Source organism: Dendrobates tinctorius, unplaced genomic scaffold (assembly GCF_039654945.1).
Source record: "Dendrobates tinctorius isolate UK_male_01 unplaced genomic scaffold, ASM3965494v1 ptg000102l, whole genome shotgun sequence".
Classification (NCBI taxonomy): domain Eukaryota; kingdom Metazoa; phylum Chordata; class Amphibia; order Anura; family Dendrobatidae; genus Dendrobates; species Dendrobates tinctorius.
Window position 1 is genome coordinate 35,931,182 of NW_027361770.1, and position 13,264 is coordinate 35,944,445.

General features: G+C 43.3%; 1 protein-coding gene across 13 annotated transcripts in view; it reads left to right on the forward strand.

The window, feature by feature from the left end:
• Positions 1 to 13,264, forward strand: part of LOC141099769 (uncharacterized) — a 190,114-nt gene that overhangs the window by 99,104 nt on the left and 77,746 nt on the right. For 11 of the 13 annotated variants that reach the window (XM_073587808.1, XM_073587811.1, XM_073587812.1 and 8 more), the window contains one exon: positions 5,866 to 5,910. The exons of the other annotated variants lie outside the window; for them this stretch is intronic. In XM_073587808.1, coding sequence (XP_073443909.1) covers positions 5,866 to 5,910 — 45 coding nt within the window. The remainder of the gene's footprint in view (positions 1 to 5,865; positions 5,911 to 13,264) is intronic. 13 annotated transcript variants of the gene reach the window in all.

Below are 13,264 nucleotides of genomic sequence, written 5' to 3' on the forward strand. Positions count from 1 at the left end.
AGGATTTTGAAGCTCTCTTAATTGGCATAAATTTACTTGCCTTGCAAATGCTCACAATTATGTGATCCAGGAACTTAGTTTGGTAACAATTAATCATTTTGCACTGTCATTTGTTTCGGATGCCTCAACACCAAGATGTTCTTTAGATTTTGACCAGTATGGTATATTGTCATAGTCGGCAAGTCTATTCTTTTTGAATGTATGTCCACCAGAGAGATGTTGCAGTGTTTCTCTAAAACTCAGTGAATGTCACAAGCGTATTATAGGTGCTGATGGATCTGATAAAATCTACAAGAAAAAGTAGTGGCATGTTATACTTTGGGCACCTCTGTTCAAAATTACTGTTATTGTGAACAGTTAAGCAAGTTGAATATGAAATGATCTCTAAATGGGCTAAATTTAAAGATAACACATTTCCTTTGTATCTTAGGCAAAAAATATATATTTTCATCATTTACATTTAAAAAAACCTACAAAAAGTAAAATGGGCCTGTGCAATAGTTTAGGCACCTTTGTAGATTTGTGTGCTCAGATACCTTTGACCAAAGTTTCAGACCTTAATTAGCTTGTTAGGGTTATGGCTTGTTCACTATTATCATTGGGAAAGGCCAGGTAAATGTAAATTTCCCAGCTTAATAAAAACCCAACCTCATCTAACCTTGTGCCAAAAAACAGCAGCCATGGGTTCTTCTAAGCAGCTGCCTAGCACTCAGAAAATGAAAATGGAGGAGGCCCACAAAGCAAGTGAAAGTTATAAGAAGTTTGGAAAGTGTTTCAAGTTACTCTTTTCTCAGTTCAAAATGTAATTAAGAAATGACAGTTAGCAGGAACAATAGAGGTCAAGATGAGGTCTGGAAGACCAAGCAAAATTTCAGTGAGAGCTTCTCGTAGGATTGCTAGACCGGCAAATAAGAATCCCAGCTTAACTGCAAAAGATCTTCAGAAATATTTGGCAGACTCTGGAGTTGTGGTACATTGTTCTACTGTTTAGAGACACATGCACAAATATGGCCTTTATGGAAGAGTCATCAGAAGAAAACCTCCTGCATCCTCACCATAAAATTTGGTGTCAGAAGTATACAGAAGAACTTCGAAACAAGCCTGATGCATTGTGGAAACAAGTCCTGTGGACAGATGAGGTTAAAATAGAACTCTTTGGCCACAATGATCAAAGGCATGTGTGGCAAAAAAGGGCCAAGAATTTCAGGAAAAGAATATCTCGCCAACCATTAATCATTTGGTTGGATCAATCATGCTTTGGGGTTGTGTTGCAGCCAGTGGTAATGATGAACATTTGACAGGTAGAGGGAAGAATGGATTCAAATCAAATTTCAACATTTTTTTTATGCAAACAGCACCATGTGTAAAAGGGAAAAAAAAGTTAAAAAAAAAAAAAAAATGGCTTCTACAAATGGATAATGATCCTTAACGCATGTCAAATTCCACAATAGACTACCTCAAAAGGTGCAATTTGAAAGTTTTACAATGGCCCTCACAGTTCCCTGTTCTGAAATCATTGAAAATCTGTGGCTAGACCTCAAAATAGCAGTGCATGAAAGATGACCCCAGAGCAAGAGTTGAAAGACTCTTGGCTACAAAAAGCGTTTACAACCTGTGATACTTGCAAAAGGGGTGGCTACTAAGAACAAACCATGGAGGGTGCCCAAACATTTGTATCTGTCCATTTTTGTAATTTTTCAAATGTAAAAAATGACTATTGTTTTTTTTTTTTTTTTGCCTATGATACAAAGGAAATGTGTGATTTATAACTTTAGTGCTTTTAGGAGCGCTAAGATCATTATATATTCAACTTGCTTAACTGTTCACAAGAACAGTAATTTTGATTAGGGGTGCCCAAACTTTTACATGCCACTGTATGCAAATTCATAGAGATCACCTATAAAAAAAATTTATTTTTTTTAATTGTTGAGCTGAAAGCACAGGAAGACTCCATTCTTAAGACAATAAGCTCTATACTCAAATTATGAACATAAGGATGAGTGACCTCATGGAGATCAACATCCAACACTGCGGAGACACCATCACATGTTTCTCAACGCAGTGATCTAGAGCAATGCCCCCATCCCTTATGGGAAATATGCAAAAGCATGTAAATCAACAGCCGCGGAGACACCATCACATGTTTCTCAACGCAAGCAATGACTAGCCAGGTCTTTCCCCGGGAAGGAACAACCACGGGAAGGGCAGTCTCCAATGAAGGAAACCACCTATGCCAAAACATGGTATCCATCCACAGACAGCTGTTTCGGGGTATTGCCCCTCATCAGTGTGGAGTAGGAAACTGGCTAGTAGGAGCAATGCCTAGTGAAAGGCTATGAACATAAGGATGAGTGACCTCATGGAGATCAACATCCAACACTGCGGAGACACCATCACATGTTTCTCAACGCAGTGATCTAGAGCAATGCCCCCATCCCTTATGGGAAATATGCAAAAGCATGTAAATCAACAGCCGCGGAGACACCATCACATGTTTCTCAACGCAAGCAATGACTAGCCAGGTCTTTCCCCGGGAAGGAACAACCACGGGAAGGGCAGTCTCCAATGAAGGAAACCACCTATGCCAAAACATGGTATCCATCCACAGACAGCTGTTTCGGGGTATTGCCCCTCATCAGTGTGGAGTAGGAAACTGGCTAGTAGGAGCAATGCCTAGTGAAAGGCTATGAACATAAGGATGAGTGACCTCATGGAGATCAACATCCAACACTGCGGAGACACCATCACATGTTTCTCAACGCAGTGATCTAGAGCAATGCCCCCATCCCTTATGGGAAATATGCAAAAGCATGTAAATCAACAGCCGCGGAGACACCATCACATGTTTCTCAACGCAAGCAATGACTAGCCAGGTCTTTCCCCGGGAAGGAACAACCACGGGAAGGGCAGTCTCCAATGAAGGAAACCACCTATGCCAAAACATGGTATCCATCCACAGACAGCTGTTTCGGGGTATTGCCCCTCATCAGTGTGGAGTAGGAAACTGGCTAGTAGGAGCAATGCCTAGTGAAAGGCTATGAACATAAGGATGAGTGACCTCATGGAGATCAACATCCAACACTGCGGAGACACCATCACATGTTTCTCAACGCAGTGATCTAGAGCAATGCCCCCATCCCTTATGGGAAATATGCAAAAGCATGTAAATAAACAGCCGCGGAGACACCATCACATGTTTCTCAACGCAAGCAATGACTAGCCAGGTCTTTCCCCGGGAAGGAACAACCACGGGAAGGGCAGTCTCCAATGAAGGAAACCACCTATGCCAAAACATGGTATCCATCCACAGACAGCTGTTTCGGGGTATTGCCCCTCATCAGTGTGGAGTAGGAAACTGGCTAGTAGGAGCAATGCCTAGTGAAAGGCTATGAACATAAGGATGAGTGACCTCATGGAGATCAACATCCAACACTGCGGAGACACCATCACATGTTTCTCAACGCAGTGATCTAGAGCAATGCCCCCATCCCTTATGGGAAATATGCAAAAGCATGTAAATCAACAGCCGCGGAGACACCATCACATGTTTCTCAATGCAAGCAATGACTAGCCAGGTCTTTCCCCGGGAAGGAACAACCACGGGAAGGGCAGTCTCCAATGAAGGAAACCACCTATGCCAAAACATGGTATCCATCCACAGACAGCTGTTTCGGGGTATTGCCCCTCATCAGTGTGGAGTAGGAAACTGGCTAGTGCCCCCCCTAGCCATAAGGGATGGGGGCATTGCTCTAGATCACTGCGTTGAGAAACATGTGATGGTGTCTCCGCAGTGTTGGATGTTGATCTCCATGAGGTCACTCATCCTTATGTTCATAGCCTTTCACTAGGCATTGCTCCTACTAGCCAGTTTCCTACTCCACACTGATGAGGGGCAATACCCCGAAACAGCTGTCTGTGGATGGATACCATGTTTTGGCATAGGTGGTTTCCTTCATTGGAGACTGCCCTTCCCGTGGTTGTTCCTTCCCGGGGAAAGACCTGGCTAGTCATTGCTTGCGTTGAGAAACATGTGATGGTGTCTCCGCGGCTGTTGATTTACATGCTTTTGCATATTTCCCATAAGGGATGGGGGCATTGCTCTAGATCACTGCGTTGAGAAACATGTGATGGTGTCTCCGCAGTGTTGGATGTTGATCTCCATGAGGTCACTCATCCTTATGTTCATAGCCTTTCACTAGGCATTGCTCCTACTAGCCAGTTTCCTACTCCACACTGATGAGGGGCAATACCCCGAAACAGCTGTCTGTGGATGGATACCATGTTTTGGCATAGGTGGTTTCCTTCATTGGAGACTGCCCTTCCCGTGGTTGTTCCTTCCCGGGGAAAGACCTGGCTAGTCATTGCTTGCGTTGAGAAACATGTGATGGTGTCTCCGCGGCTATACTCAAATTAGGCGTGACCACAGTAAGGCAAACCTCTATCCTCATCCTCCTTGAAAATAACTTTGTAGGATTCATACCATGATAGGCTAGTATATTCATAAACAGACAGGTTATTTTTTTCCTTGAAGAAGCTACAGATTGAGTGGCAATTCATTTGGGATCTTTTCCTCATTTCCTTACTTTACAGGTCCTTTAAGTTTTTATTTTTGAATCTGGTTATTTGTGCTGACAACACAGTACTTTATTTGCTGTTACTCTTTTATAGGCATGTTTGCAGTTAGATTTATTGGCTTTTAACGCTCTGGTATTGATATTTAATTTGTTTCTTTAAGTGATGAGCATTGTCGGTACAAATTACCGACAATGGAATAGGATGATGATAGGCGACTGCCTTATTGTGTGCATGCCTAATTTGAGTATATAGTCTATTGGATTTAATGATTTCTATAATTGTGGGTTGTTTTTTTTTGTGGTGGTTTTAATAGGTGATCCCAGTGCATTTTCATACTTTTTTTTTTTTTTTTTTTTCTTGTACTTTTAGTATTTTTAAGTATGTGCTAGGTTAGCATTTAATTTCCCAGCGGGCCCACATGAGAGACCATGAATTAAGTATGATGACATCCCCCTATATATACCGTATGATCCCACACACCCCCTCATATATCGATGTACAGTATGAGCCCCCCCGTTGCCACCTGTATACGTTATGACGTCATCGCGTCTGTTATCTCAAACGCTGATTGGTGGAAGATGGAGCTGGCAGCCCTGCTCTCTAACAATGTATTCACCAATGTCTGCATCCCGAGGATGCAAATAAAGGTGACCGCGGTCTCGGTTTTTACAGGTCCCAAGACTTATTCAATATATTTTTCTCTCAGCTGTTCCTAAAGGAACCTGATAGATTCCATTGCTTATTACAGGTCACTCAGACTTCCTTCAGATTTTTTAAATTTATTTTATTAGACAGGACTAGTAGAATTGTTACGTGTAATTAAAGCCTGCAAGAGTTGAACTCTGATGCCAGTGTGATCATGGTCTAATGATGTTGCTTGTTTTTCACATAATGTGCAACAGCTCTGATATGACGTGCTCTTATGCTTAAGGGGTTTTCTGGGACTTTAGTCTGTGTCTGATCAGTGGGGTTTATATAGACCTGCAGAATTGGGCTCTACATCCCCTTCACTGTTTACATAAGACCTAGGGTCTTTTCTATCCTGATGACTGCTCCTTGTACTGCAGTTTGGTGCCTCGAGCCCCGTAGTCCATTTATTCTGATTAGGCGGGTTCAGACTCCAAAACCATCACACTGCATGTCTAAGATGGGTCATGAGTGCTTAAATCCCAAATATCCACTTAGTACTTTTTTGTAGAATATAATGTACACTAAATGTAGGAAAAGTGCTTTCGTTAAGAAATATCTTATCACAAGAACTGTGATGACTAATTGTTTGTTCTTTTTAAGTTCAAGGAATAATGGTCATGAATCCTGCAGGGAATGTTCGACCAGGTATGCAAATTTTAATTTTACATTTTCCTTTAAAGAATGCTTTTGTAAATTCTGCATCTTCAGACCTGCTGATCTACTTGTAAGCGTCAAATTCTGCATTGCAATAATTGCAATTTCTCAAGTGGCAGGACCTGTAGGTTAAATTAATATTTGTAAATTGACGAATGGTTATTTACCTCTTATATCAGCTCTTCCAGTTTATTGTACTGTTACCTTGGCAAAACAGGGATGCAGTGTCACTGAACAATGATGTTTGCTAATATGTTTGTTACACATTATGCCATGCCATGCAGTTTGTTGATTTGCACAACAGAGGAGGAGAAGCTATGCACATAAATTAAATAATCCAGCAATGTGAGTTCATCTCATCACCTGTTGAAGGATCAGATGGGGATAGCCTACATGGAACGGGGATGCGACGTATCCCCTAGGGGGCTGCCAACCTCCACTGTCAGGAATGGAAACTGAGGAAAAGATTCTGTCTCCCTTACATAATTTCTGTGTGATTTGATCAATCAGTTGCTCTTTTTCTGACATAAGATAATTCAAGACCCTTCTATAGTCTACTCCGTTTTTATAAGGTTTTTCTTTTTTGTAGTGTAACAGACCTCTTGTCAGTGTAACAGTGACAAGTCTAATACCCAGCAACACGCAAGTACTGCGTGGCATTAGGCCAGCAATCAGACAAATTAAACTCGAATTTCCTTACTTTTACCAAGTGTGTGTGTGTGTATACACGAGGGGCGATCCAAAAGTAATGATAATCAATAATAAACGCAATGAATATAGTAAAAAAAAAAAAAAAAAAATGTTTTTCTACATAGTCTCCTAACAAGTCTATACATTTAATCCATCTCTTTTCTAAACTTAGAATTCCCTTTGAAAAAAATTCTTGATCTTGACCCTCAAAAAAACTCCCCAACAGCGGTTATCACGTCGCTATTGTCGTCAAATTTCTTGCCCCGGAGGTGTTCCTTGAGCCGAGGAAAGAGAAAGAAGTCACTGGGGGCTAGATCTGGCGAATAGGGGGGGTGTTCCACCAGTTCAAAGCCTGCTTCTTGAATGGTAGCCATGGCAACTGCAGCTTTGTGAGCCGGTGCGTTATCTTGGTGAAACAGCACTCCAGCCCGCAGTTTGCCGCGTCTTTTCTCCTTGATAGCCTCCTGCAATCTTCTTATTTGTTCTGTGTAGTAGGAGCCCGTAATAGTGGCTCCCTTCTCCAAATAGTCCACCATAATAATTCCTTCAGCGTCCCAAAAAACAGACGCCATAACCTTCCCTGCTGAGCTTGACACTTTGAATTTCTTCGGCGTCGGTTCGTCGGCTCGTTTCCATGTCATCGATTGTTTAGTTTCGGGATCAAAGTGGTGGATCCAGGTCTCATCCATGGTCAAAAAAGTGACCAAAAATTCTCCTCGTCTGCTTGGATCTTTTCGAGATTTGCTATTGAAATGTCAACTCGTTTCTTCTTTTGCTCGTCGGTTAACATTTTTGGCACCCAACGCGCGGAGACCTTTCTCATATGCAATTCTTTTGCAAGGATTCTTTGAATACTGCCATATGAGATCCCTGTGACCTCAGCTACATGCCTGATAGTCACTCTTCGATCTGCCAACACAACTTCATCTTTTTTCCCGTTTTCTTCATTGAGGGACGTGGATGGGCGTCCTTCGCGATGTTCATCTTACGTCGATGTTCTTCACAGCTTAAATTCCTTGGCCCAGCGTGCAACTGTGGAATATGGAGGAGAAGAGTCCCCCCAATGTTTCCACCAAGTCGCTGTGTATGTCTTTGGTAGACATTTTTTTTCAAGCAGAGGTATTTGATGACAGCTCTGAGCTCGTTTTTTTGCATTTTGATCACTCCTTGGCAGTTCATATTCAAATGAAAATAGCTCCCGGGAATCGTGGCCTATTTAAGTGATTTTTATTTCCTGGACTAGTGGGTACCTAAGAGAGAAGAAAACATATTTTAAATTCTCTGTGCAATAGAAATAACCGATTATCATTACTTTTGGATCTCCCCTCGTGTTTTTGTGTGTGTATATGTGTGTGTGTATATGTGTGTGTGTATATGTGTGTGTGTGTATGTATGTATGTATGTATATATATATATATATATATATATATATATATATATATATATATATATATATATATATATATATATATATATACACACACACCTTTTCATTCAAAGCGTTTTCATGACTATGAAAATTATAGATTCACTCTGAAGGCATGAAAACTATGAATTAACACATGTGGAATTATATAATTAACAAAAAGGTGTGAAACTGAAAATACTGTATGTCTTATATTCTAGGTTCTTCAAAGTAGCCACCTTTTGCTTTGATTACTGCTTTGCACACTCTTGGCATTCTCTTGACGAGCTTCAAGAGGTAGTCACCGGAAATGGTTTTCACTTCACAGGTGTGCCCTGTCAGGTTTAATAAGTGGGATTTATTGCCTTCTAAATGGGGTTGGGACCATCAGTTGTGTTGTGCAGAAGTCTGGTGGATACATAGCTGATAGTCCTACTGAATAGACTGTTAGCTGCTTTTTTCTTGCCATAATACAAATTCTAAGTAAAGAAAAACGAGTGTCCATCATTACTTTAAGAAATGAAGGTATGTCAGTCTGAAAAATTGGGAAAACTTTGAAAGTGTCCCCAAGTGCAGTGGCAAAAACCATCAAGCGCTACAAAGAAACTGGCTCACATGAGGACCGCCCCAGGAAAGGAAGACCAAGAGTCACCTCTGCTGCAGAGGATAAGTTCATCCCAGTCCCCAGCCTTAGAAATCGCAGGTTAACAGCAGCTCAGATTAGAGACCAGGTCAATGCCACACAGAGTTCTAGTAGCAGACACACCTCTACAACAACTGTTAAGAGGAGACTTTGTGCACAAGGCCTTCATGGTAAAATAGCTGCTAGGAAACCACTGCTAAGGACAGGCAACAAGCAGAAGAGACTTGTTTGGGCTAGAGAACACAAGGAATGGACATTAGACCAGTGGAAATCTGTGCTTTGGTCTGATGAGTCCAAATTTGAGATCTTTGGTTCCAATCACCGTGTCTTTGTGCTACGCAGAAAAGGTGAACGGATGGACTCTACATGCCTGGTTCCCACCGTGAAGCATGGAGGAGGAGGTGTAATGGTGCTTTGCTGGTGACACTGTTGGGGATTTATTCAAAATTGAAGGCATACTGAACCAGCATGGCTACCACAGCATCTTGCAGCGGCATGCTATTCCATCCGGTTTGCGTTTAGTTGGACCATCATTTATGTTTGAACAGGACAATGACCCCAAACACACCTCCAGGCTGTGTAAGGGCTATTTGACCAAGAGTGAGAGTGATGGTGTGCTACGCCAGATGACCTGGCCTCCACAGTCACCAAACCTGAACCCAATCGAGATTGTTTGGGGTGAGTTGGACCTCAGAGTAAAGGCAAAAGGGCCAACAAGGGCTAAGCATCTCTGGGAACTCCTTCAAGAATGTTGGAAGACCATTTCCGGTGACTACCTCTTGAAGCTCATCAAGAGAATGCCAAGAGTGTGCAATGCAGTAATCAAAGCAAAAGGTGGCTACTTAGAAGAACTTAGAATATAAGACACATTTTCAGTTGTTTCACACATTTTTTGTTAATTATATAATTCCACATGTGTTAATTCATAGTTTTCATGCCTTCAGAGTGAATCTACAATTTTCATAGTCATGAAAATAAAGAAAACTCTTTGAATGAGGTGTGTCCAAACTTTTGGGCTGTACTGTGTGTATTAAAAAAAAAAAAAAAAATATATGTATATGTGTGTGTGTGTATATGTATGTGTGTGTGTATGTATATATATATATATATATATATATATATATATATATATATATATATATATATATATATATAATCATAGAATGTTGCACAGAACATAACACAGTATCCTAGATGAGGTCTGTTGCATCACACTGTTGACTTACTTGCAGTCTGTGATCTGTCGGTTTAAACAAGCCTTATTCACACGTGCTGTTGCTTAGTTCTATTCCTCCCTTTCTGTAGACGTAATTCTTGTTTTTTTTACCTAGAGGCAGAGTCTTGCATTTATCCCTGTTAAATACCATTCTATTAGTCACTTCCCTTTGTTCAATCTTATCTAGAGCCTTCTGAATCCTTTCTCTGTCTTCTCTAGTGTTTGCTTTCCCTCCTAGAATGGCAACGTCTGAATAGTTGATTAGTTTACCTTCAGTACACTGATCTAGATCATTTATGAAAATGTTGAACAACTCTGTGGCCAGGACAGAGCCTTGTGGTACCTCGCTTGAAACACTTCAATTGAATGTGCAATCACTGAGCCAGTTATCAATCCACCTAACCGTAGCCTTATCAATCCCATACTTGGTAATTTTTTGATTAAGGACTGTATGAAATACTTTATCAAATGCTTTGCTGAAGTCGAGATATGCTATGTCTACCGCATGTCCCTGATCCACTCAATCAGTGATTCCATCATAGACGTAAATTATATTACTCTGGCATGACTTGCTTGCTACAGACACATGCTGGCTCTGGTTAATTATTGTATTCTTATCAAACTACTTACATAGAATCCTAGAATGGTAAAGTTGGAAGGGACCTCCTGGGTCATCTGGTCCAACCCCCTGCTCAAAGCTGGAAAGCAGGGTTCACCAAATCATCCCAGACAGATGACTGTCCAGCCTCTGTTTGAAGACTTCCTTTGAAGGAGAACTCATCACCTCTCGTGACAGCCTGTTCCACTCATTGATCACCCTGTCACATGTGGTTTAATAATTTGTTCAAAGATTTTTCCTGGTGTATAAGTAAGGCTCACTGGCCAGTAATTGCCTGGCTCCATTTTTTTTTTTTTTTTTTTTTAAGATCGGGATAACATTTGCCGTTCTCCAATCTTGTGCCAGTTCTCCAGGAAATTTTTAAAGATTCTGTCTATCTTTCAGTACAATGCCTTGTATCATAAAGTACAAAAAAAACCTGAAAAGTATTTTGTAACTAAAAACAGTTTTTATGTGAAAACGTCATTTTTCTTTTTGTTTAAAGAAAGTACACGTGATTGGTATTGCTGTGTCCAGGACAGCCTGAGCTACAACACTTTCTCATTATGTACTGTATATACTCGTGTATAAGCAGAGTTTTTCAGCACATCTTTTGTGCTGAAAACGCCACCCTCATCTTATACATGAGTCACTGTCCCAGAAGGACGGCGGGGGAGGGGGAGCTGCGGGTCACAGAGGCAGGTGCCTGCTGTTGCGGCTAAAGCCTGTGCCTGCGGCTAAAGCCTGTGCCCGCTGCTAAATAGAAGTGAATATTCACTGTGCTAGCAGTAAATATTCATTTCTCTTATAGCATGCACAATTACAGCCGCAGCAGCCGGCTTCCAGCACACATCCTACTTGCCTTCCCTGCATCTCGTTCTGGCGACAGCAGGTCTTCCGGCGGAGCAATTACGTGGCACCGCTCATTAAGGTAATGAATAATCACCCCTCTCCACTCCCATAGATGCGAAGTGAATATTCATTACCTTAACTAGCAGTGCCATGTGATCACTCGGATGGAAGAGCTGCTGGCGCCGGAACAAGATGCAGTGAGTGCGCGTAGGGAAGGGTAAGTAGAATGGTTTTTTTTCTTTATCGCCTTATTGGGGGACACAGAATACCATGGGTGTATGCTGCTGCTGCTAGGAGGCTGACACTATGCAAAAACAAGAAAATTAGCTCCTCCCCGGCAGTATACACCCACCGACAGGCACCAAGCACCTCAATTTGTGCTTAGTGTCTGTAGGAGGCGGACCGGGATCTCCCCAGATTCGCAGTTTTAATCCAATTTTCCTTTCAGGTTTAGTTTGAACTTTTTAATTTTTCCCTCTTTTCTCTTTTAGGTTCTTTTCCATCGGGAAACAGGGTATAGTTATCACTCTGATTTCCCATATCATGCGGCTGAGCGAGCAGTGTGGTGTCACCCACATCGCAACTCTCAGTACCGCAGGCAGGACTTTTCCCTATCACCTTCTGGTGACAAGGGTTAAGGACAGGTGGCTGGTCCTTGCCGAATCCCCCTCCTCACCCCTTTCTCGGGACAGGGCTGAGAGGAAGACGGCGATCGCAGGTGTTTCAAGCCGTCTTCTGCAGGATGCGGGTACAGAGGACTCCTTCCCCTCCCAGCGGCCTGCCGTTTCCCCGTGGGCCCCTGTGGTCATCCTCTTCTGGGACGTCAGGTAAGTGCCTGTACGTTCCCTCCGGCCCCGCATAAGCTCCAGTGACATGGGAGAAGAAGGGACCTGGTTTTGCAGTTTCACAAGTTTGAATCTCCCGCCCTTTTCTGCCTGTCGCGCGCTCAGCGCTTGCCTTCCTTCACTTTCCCTGCTCTAGCCAGGGAGTCTACGGGGATCCCCTCACTCACCGCAACGTCAGGACCTGGTACAGATCATCCTTAGCGCGGTATGTCGGGCATGGGGCTGCGGCGCCGTCAGGGTGGTAGGCACTTTCACTTTCCCCTCAGCGCGGGGAATTCCTCTGCTCTCCCTCCTCCCTTCCTGAGCGCGCTCTTTTCAGCGCGCCCTTTCTAGCCCATCACAGGGCTTCTTTCTCTCTTGGATGCCAGCCCCCTCTTCTGCCATGCCCTCCCCAGGCGCTATTAACCAATCACGGCGTGGCCGCTAAGCTCCGCCCCCATCTCCCAGCACAGCGTTTCCTGATGCCTGAACCACTCCTTCCTGCGCTGCTTGGGGGACACTTCGGCGTTTTCTTCTGCTGCTCACAGAATCTCGGTAGGCTCGGCTCTGGGGCAGGGATTAGCTCTCCTCGGCAGTTATTCCCTAATATCTGCAGCCAATCAGTGCAGTTTACTTATGCCCAACCCTTCAGGGGATCTCTGCTTCAGGCCCACCGCTACCTATTACGCTTGTGCGCGCTGTAAAAAGAAGTGGGCATCGGGTCAGTCGTCCCCATTCTGCCCCCCCCTGCAGTCCTTCAAATATGTCAGCATCTCAGGAACGCACAGAGTCCCGGGCGGAGGGCGCTCTTCCCTCCTCTCTCCCCCCGGAGTGGGCCGCTACAATGTCACAGTCCGTTTCTGACTTGAAAAAAAGTATCACAGTCGCTGGTCCAGGTCTTAGAACGATTACCTCAGCTATCCTCAGCCACCTCTGCTCCGACCACCTCTCGGGGTGAGTCGTCCGCACCTGACCGCGACCTTCAGAGAGACAGACAGGGAAGGACTTCTAGGAAGCGGGCTCTGTCCACTTCGTCTTCGGGCTCGCAGGGCCCTTCCGCGCCCAGGCCTCCTTCTCCTTCCTCGGATGACAACCTTCAATCAGGCGAGGATTCTCA